Here is a 7,759-nt window from a genome sequence, read left to right as displayed (position 1 = left end):
CTGAGGCAGGAGAATCACTTGAACGCAGGAGGCAGAGGTTGCAGTGAGCCAAGATCGTGCCATTGTACTCCAGCCTGGGCAACAGAGCAAGACTCCATCTCAAAAAAAAAAAAAAAGAATGATCCTGCTGTGTGGTTGAGGGGAAGAAGCGGGTGAGACTGAGTCTGTGAGACCCCAATGGGCCAAACCAGGATCAATGAAGAAAACTAAAGGGAAGAATCCTCGCAGCACGCCTCCCTCCAGAGGCAGTGGCTTCCTATCGCTGGAGGTGTTCTTAGTGAAGTCCAGACCGTACTTACCAAGCGCTTACTTCATGCAGGGACCATTCCTGGGCATTCTAAATTCTTCACATGACCTTAGGAAGTGGGTGTTATTATTACCATCCCTTTCACAGTGAGAGGCTGAGGTTCAGAGAGGTTAAGCTTCTTGCCCAGTATTATAGAGTGCTTGCTGCGATTTCTGAACAAGCAGGGTCACTCTAGAGCCTGTTTTCTGAGCTTCAGTGACTCAGTGTGGTCCTGGACCCACGGCAGCTGGTTAGAAATGCAGGTGCTCAGGTCCCAGCCCGGACCTTCCGAATCAGAATCCACTTTGCAGCAAGGTCCTTGGTGATTTATGTGCACAAATCTAGGAAGCACTGCTCGCGGCCACCTGGCTGTCCTGCAGGCATAGTCGCCCCACATCGCTGGGTACCTGGTGTGAATTAGTAAAACGCTGCCCCCTCCCACCAGAAGCAGCCCCCAGGGGTCTCTTGGCCTGATGAGGGAAGCAGGGGCTGGCTGGCAGTCCCACCCCCGCTCAGCTGCGATCCTTCCTGCAGGCTACAACCTGCCAAACCATACCCAGGGTTCTTGCCTTTGAAACTTCTTCTGAATAGATTTACTAGGGCTTTGAAGGTGGATGTTGCTATGGAAACTGGCCAAAGCTGGTGAGATCATCACTCACTGTGAACTGAGCATGCGTGGGCCTCAGCCATGGACTCCCAGGCCCCACCTTGGCAGGCAGAAATGAATGCGAGCCTCTGCTGAGCCAGGCCCCTTTGCTGAAAGCCTGGCCCTCGGCGTGCAGTGCCTGGCAGCAAGATCTGTCCTCACTGTGAACTGCCAGGACTCAGTGCAAGAGGTCTTTCCAATTCCTGGGCCTCTTCTGAAAAGCCTCCCGTCTTCCCAAAGTGCAGCAGGAGAATGAGAGGATGTTTCCAAGTGGGAAGTGGACCTAGGTGGAACCTATTTCCCATGCTTGTCTCTTACCTCCACCTGGCATGGGGCCAACTCCCTGATGGTGGCTGGAACAGCCTCCCTGCAGAGAGTGCCTAGGCTGCTGTGTCTCAGGATGGTGCTGGCAGCTGACCAGAGGCACCAGAGATGGTGCTGGGTCAGGGGAAGAGCCACGGAGGATGCCAGAGGAGGGAAGGGCAGAAAGGAAGGCTGCCTCTCCTGGTGGTCCCACCCAGTGCCTTCCCCTAGCCAGGGCCCGGCTTTGCCAGTGGCATGGGGCCCCAGGAAGCAGCACACAGGCTCAGGGCCACACCTGCTCCTCCTCTCCCATTGCTTCCCCTCTCAGGTTTCCAGCCCAAGGTGCAGAGCCGCCTGGTGGGGGGCAGCAGCATGTGTGAAGGCACCGTGGAGGTGCGCCAGGGGGCACAGTGGGCAGCCCTGTGCGACAGCTCTTCAGCCAGGAGCCAGCTGCGGTGGGAGGAGGTGTGCCAGGAGCAGCGGTGTGGCGGCGTCAACTCCTATCGTGTGCTGGAAGCTGGTGAGCCAACATCCCAGGGGCTCTCCTGTCTCCAGCAGAAGCTGTCCCAGTGCCACGAGCTTCAGGAGAAAAATTCCCGCTGCAAGAAGGTGTTCATCACATGTGAGTTAGCCACAGCCCGCAGTGGGTGGAAGCAGTTAAACTCTGCCAGGGGCATGGGGTCCCAGGAAGCAGCACACAGTTAAACTTTACCTCCAGGACCCGGTCAGGGTGTATGTCTCCAAAGGACAGCTCTGGGGAGCTAAACAGAGAGTCCCAGAGACCCAGAAAAGGATGGAGAGAGGGAAATTGGAAGGCCAGGGAGCACGAGCACTCAGACAGCAACGAGCAAGAACAATAATAGGAGACAGAGCAAGCAACAGGCAGATCACTGTCAGGCAGCTGATGAGTCGTAGAGTTTCTCCCTCTACCTTCTACTTTTGCAAGGTGGAAGCCAGAAAATCAAATGGATAGCACATATTTGTTACATGAATGGTAACTAAATGGCAAGTAAAAGAGAGAAATGGATGTATGGATGGATGGATGGATGGATGGATGGATGGATGGGTAGATGGGTGAGTAGATGGATGTATTAGATTGGATGAATGGGTAGGTGGGTGAGTGGGTGGATAGATGGATGGATAGATGGGTAAGTGGATGGATTGATGGATGGATGGATGGTTGGGTAAGTAGATGGATGGATGGATGGATGGACGGATGGATGGATGGGTAAGTGGATGGATGGATGGATGGATGGATGGATAAGTGGGTGGATGGATGGATGGATGGATGGATGGATGGATGGATGGGTAAGTGGATGGATGGATGGATAGATGGTTGGATGGATGAAAGGTGGATGGACAGATGGATGGATGAAGAATAGAGGCCTGGCTGGCTATTGGTATACAATCATATATTGGTTTATGATGGTGTATAATGGCAAGGTGATCACTAACCACTGGCAAATTGTAGAAAATTAAATGGCTTATAACCAGTGTGGCAAATGCTAGCTAGATGATCGATCGATTGTTAGATGATAAATGGTGGGTGGGGGAGTGGGTAGCAGGGAATTCTAGAGATGGATGGAGGAACAGCTAAATTGATCACTGCCTTCTGTGCATGCTGGTGATTTTCTGGGATGAGCAAGGGTGACTGGCAGAAGCCAGGCAGACAGCAGCTTCCCTCCCACAGTTTTTCTCCCCCCAGGGCTGACAATGACCTAACTCTTCCTCCTTCTCCAGGCCAGGATCCAAACCCTGCAGGCCTGGCTGCGGGCACTGTGACAAGCATCATCCTGGCCCTGGTGCTCCTGGCAGTGCTATTGGTCATGTGTGGCCCTCTTGCCTATAAGAAGCTGGTGAAGAAATGTAGGTATCGCGGCCCTGAGTGGCTCTGTCCCTGCATGCAGAGACTGGAGGGGCTGTACTAGAGTCCCTGGGAGGAGGGGTCCTGCCTCCAGAGAGCTGGGCACAGGGCACCTCTGCTTCACCACCCAACCTTCCCCTCTCCTGCCCATTAGCCCTTTTCTGCCCCAAGTAACAGAAACAGAAAGTAAACAAAATTGCAATTGTTGATTTGTCTATCTCTGGAGACCAGCTGAGACCCATTCCAGGTCAGAGAGAGGGTGTGGCTGTTCCCGAGGCAGTGGCAGGCCCAGAGGGTGTTCAGCACAGCCTCTGGTGGCAGGAGACACACGTCCCAGGCCCACCTCCTCTACTTACCACTGCCTGGGATGCTGATTGGGAAACTTCCTCTCTCTGAGCCTCAGTTTCCTCATCTATCAAATGAGCGATCACACACCTTGTAAATGCAGGGGGAGTTGTTCTCCTTGCCTTGCAGATCTCAAGAGGAAAGTATTCAGACAAGAAGGTGAGAGGGGAGAGACTGTGAACAGGAGGTCCAGCAGGGCAGTGTTGGGTCCTAGTGCCTGCCCAGGTCTGGTTCTAAACACCTGTGGTCTTTTCTCCTGGGGAGCCAGGCACCTCTACCCCATCCTTAGCCTGCTCCTTTGGCACAGGATGGCTCCAGAGCAAGTTAGGAAACCAAGGCCCCCGAGAGACTCCAGGAGGCAGAGCCCAGCAGCCCTGCCCTCAGCTGCACCTGCTGCCACCACCTCCCTCCCAGGCCCTGCCCCACCCCCACTCCGACCTGCCCCCACCCCCACCTGCTCCCACCACCCTGATGTGCCTTTCCTTTCTCTTGCCCAGTCCGACAGAAGAAGCAACGCCAGTGGATTGGCCCAACAGCAATGAACCAGAACAGTAAGTGTCCCAGAGGCAGGGCCCCCCCAGCCCAGGGACAGAGGCCATGCAGGCAGAGTTGAGGCCCTCTCTGCTGAACACAGACGGAGCCTGTGGCTGCTTGAGGCCTCTGATCTCCACAGTGCTTGTCTGAGGTGTGACTGTGGCCAACAGACGTCCCCACACCAGGGACAGCGGAGGCTTCTTGATGGGCAGATGGCTGAGCGGTTTCTGCAGCTGAAGCCTCAGAGTGTGGAAACATCTCATGGCATCTTTTCTGTCTCTCGCCTCATCTCGGGGTCCCCAGCAGCCTTCGCCTCCTCCAGCAGCATTCCCAACACAGTGGCCAATGGATGCTCACAAGCAGTGCTCACAAAAGAGGCCTCCCTGATCAACAGACCTGGAGAACCATGAGTTAGGCACAGCTAAGCACGGCTCTTTATTCCAGGACTTATCAGAACCTTAATGGGTATTTTTGTATTGCCCATCTCCAAAGCAAGGCTACATTAAGAAGGGCTGTCCAAGCTACTTTTAGCATGAATAACTGACAGGGCCAGTATCAGGACATTTGGGTGCAGCCAGCCCAACCCCATCCCTGGTCTTCTTTTTTTTTTTTTGAGACGGAGTTTCGCTCTTGTTACCCAGGCTGGAGTGCAATGGCCCAATCTCAGCTCACTGCAACCTCCGCCTCCTGGGTTCAGGCAATTCTCCTGCCTCAGCCTCCTGAGTAGCTGGGATTACAGGCGTGCGCCACCATGCCCAGCTAATTTTTGTATTTTTAGTAGAGACGGGGTTTCACCGTGTTGACCAGGAGGGTCTCGATCTCTTGACCTCGTGATCCACCCGCCTCGGCCTCCCAAAGTGCTGGGATTACAGGCCTGAGCCACCGAGCCCGGCATCCCTGGTCTTCTTACTCTGTCCTTCCAGCCACAGCCAGAGACACCCTAATGGACAGAGACGTGGCGCTCCTCCCGCCTCCCATTCCACCTTCTTCCCCCTCCCCAAGTCCAAGGCCAAATCCTTCAAGAAGGCTCTGTGTTGCCCAGTCTTTCTTTTTTTTTTTTCCCCTTTCCCCTGAGACAGTTTTGCTCTGTTGCCCAGGCTGGAGTGCAATGGCTCAATCTTGGCTCACTGTGACCTCCGCCTCCTGGGTTCAAGTAATTCTCCTGCCTCAGCTTCCCAAGTAGCTGCGATTACAGCCACCTGCCACCACGCCTGGCTAATTTTTGTATTGTTAGTAGAGATGGGGTTTCACCATATTGCCAGGCTGGTCTTGAACTCCTGACCTTGTGATTTGCCCACCTTGGCCTCCCAAAGTAGTGGGATTACAGGACCGTCCAGCCTTTCTTAATAACATACAGGCCCTCAGCTCCTGGAGGGCAGGAGCATAGCTGTCCTGTCACCTGTGCTCCCATCTCCTGCTTGGTAAACGCTTGATGACCGACTGACCCATCCTGCCAGTCAGATTGCTGGGTTACCCAAATCTGCTCTAAAATCTGCTGCTGATCCTGCTAGCATGAACCTCCCGGGAGGAGAGGCAAGGGGGATGCATTGGAGGGGCTGCGGGTGCCGTTGCCCTCTCTCTGCTAACATCAAGGGAATAGATTAAAGTTCTGGGCACCTCCTGGGTAATGAGGCGGAGGACAGAGCCACAAGTCTAACGACACTGTCTCCGCATCTGCCCAGTGTCTTTCCATCGCAACCACACGGCAACCGTCCGGTCCCATGTTGAGAACCGCACAGCCTCCCACGTGGATAATGAATACAGCCAACCTCCCAGGAACTCCTGCGTGTCAGCTTATCCAGGTAAGCACCAGCGGGGCTCCCAGGCATGCAGGCTGCCAAGGCAGGTCACGTGATGCCCTTGAAGGTCGGGCGATGGCCCAAAGAGAGAAGGGAGGCCCCAGGGTGCAAGGGATGAAACGAGGCAGGACGTAGCAGGGGTGCGGAAGGGATGCAGCCTTTACAGGCACCCATCTGAGACCACGAACTACTCATCTGGAGAGAAGAATGCACTCAGAAAGCCATTAACCCCAGCCTTGCTGTGACCTAACGGGCTTGTTTCGCTGCAGAGCCTTGAGGGGCCTGGATGGTACATAAGGCCCCTTGGATTCCTTCGGGCCAGAAGGGAGCTATTAAGTGGGCTGCAGGAGAGTGGGTACTGAAGGCTCCCTTACTGGTGCTATCAATTAAGCCCCAGGGAGCCTGGAGTTCAGCATCATTAGTGAACATTTGGCTGATTTGATCAAAACAGATACGAGGCTGTTGCCGGCTCCTAAAGCCCCTGTGATCTTCCCGCCCACTGTGGGCAGTGGCTCTAGGATGCAAGGGGCTCTGTGGAGTCTCAAACCCTCTGCAAACAGCATCCTTTCTTCCCCCAGCTCTGGAAGGGGCCCTGCAGCGCTCCTCCACGCAACCCGACAATTCCTCTGACAGCGACTACGATCTGCACGGGGCCCAGAGGCTGTAAAGGTGAGCCGGTCCCCAGCCTGACCCCGCACCCCGGGGCCCCCCATAGCCCTGGGGTGAGCAGCAGCCACTCTGCGCCTCCCCCCAGCCCCACCCTGCCCTACATGAACAGGGGACCCCCAGCATCTTGATGCTTGTAAAGGGAAAGACAAACGCCAGCTGCTTAGGTTAGAGGAGCTGGTCTGGCAGTTAGAGCTTAACAATTGACTCTTGAACTCCATTCGGAGGGCCGCACAGGTGGCATCCCTAAGAGCTCCGTGATGGAGCCACACCCCTCTAGAGCTGCCAACCTGCCAGTGGGGAGAAGGAGCCCCTGGTGCAGGATGGCGGCTGTCCCTGAGACGGAACCCGAAGCATGGGGCCTGCCCGCCACCTCCCTGCATGGCCTTGCCGTGTCTTCCTCTAACACATTTCCTTCTCACCCCACAGAACTGGGATCCAGATGCAAAAAACCAAGAGCCAGCCCTATTTGTCCTGAGAAAACTGTGCATTCTTCAGTTAAAACAATGTCCCTATTTCTACCCGGGCCAGAACGTGGACAGAAGCCAGGACCCTCCCAGCCAGGCGCTGCTGTCCCAAGTGGCAGGCCAGCTTGCACCCGGCTGCACCGCAGCCCACCGCCCCTCCGCACGTGGAGGCTGTGGTGGGCAGAGCCTCCAAACAAGCAGCCGTCCAGCTAGAGACTTGGGGGTGTCTGAAGGGGGCCCCCTTTCCCTGCCCGCTGGGGAGTGGCGCCTGAGTGGAATCGGCTTTGTCCTCAGACTCTGTCCCTGCTAAGGAGTGACACGGAGCTCGTGGGGGGCGGGGAGGGGAGTGCCTTTTGAGCATGTTCTTTGTAAATAGCACTTTTCCTCCTTCCTGACCACCTGAGCACTCCTGCCTCTTCTATGCAGCATCCACCCCTGTGCATCCCTCTGCAGCCATGGCTGCGCACCTGGGCACAAAGACAGCTCAGCACGTTCACAGCAGCTGCCAGCCAGGGGGCTGGCTGGGCACCAAGGCTCTGCTTTTGTGAGGCCTGACCCACAGCCTCACCCCATTCCCTCCATCTTGTGACTCCCCTCCCCAACCCCCTCATCTAAAGACACTATCCTCTCCAGAGAGCAGGGACCACTGGCAGTCAAGCCCACCGGACACCAGTGCCACCCAGGGCCCTGCACAAAGGGGCGCCTGGTAAACCCTAACCAACTTGCTCTTTGGCTTCACACAGCAGCGAAAAGTCCCAAGCTGAGGTGGTTTCAGCACATCACAGTTCATCTAACCCAAGAGTCAGAGCTGGGGCTGGTCACATTCCTTTGGTTTAAATAACTCCCTTG

At 55.7% G+C, this 7,759-nt stretch overlaps 1 protein-coding gene across 1 annotated transcript in view; it reads left to right on the top strand.

Annotated features, from left to right (window-relative positions):
* Positions 1-7,305, top strand: part of CD5 (CD5 molecule) — a 25,396-nt gene extending 18,091 nt beyond the window's left edge. Inside the window, exons 6-11 of the mRNA XM_017519881.2 lie at positions 1,564-1,857; positions 2,976-3,101; positions 3,942-3,995; positions 5,661-5,780; positions 6,356-6,446; positions 6,873-7,305. Coding sequence (XP_017375370.1) covers positions 1,564-1,857; positions 2,976-3,101; positions 3,942-3,995; positions 5,661-5,780; positions 6,356-6,444 — 683 coding nt within the window. The 3' untranslated portion in view covers positions 6,445-6,446; positions 6,873-7,305. The remainder of the gene's footprint in view (positions 1-1,563; positions 1,858-2,975; positions 3,102-3,941; positions 3,996-5,660; positions 5,781-6,355; positions 6,447-6,872) is intronic.
* The last annotated feature ends 454 nt before the right edge of the window (positions 7,306-7,759 follow it).

Source organism: Cebus imitator, unplaced genomic scaffold, assembly GCF_001604975.1.
Source record: "Cebus imitator isolate Cc_AM_T3 unplaced genomic scaffold, Cebus_imitator-1.0 Scaffold779, whole genome shotgun sequence".
Classification (NCBI taxonomy): domain Eukaryota; kingdom Metazoa; phylum Chordata; class Mammalia; order Primates; family Cebidae; genus Cebus; species Cebus imitator.
This window is presented reverse-complemented; position numbering and strand designations above follow the sequence as displayed.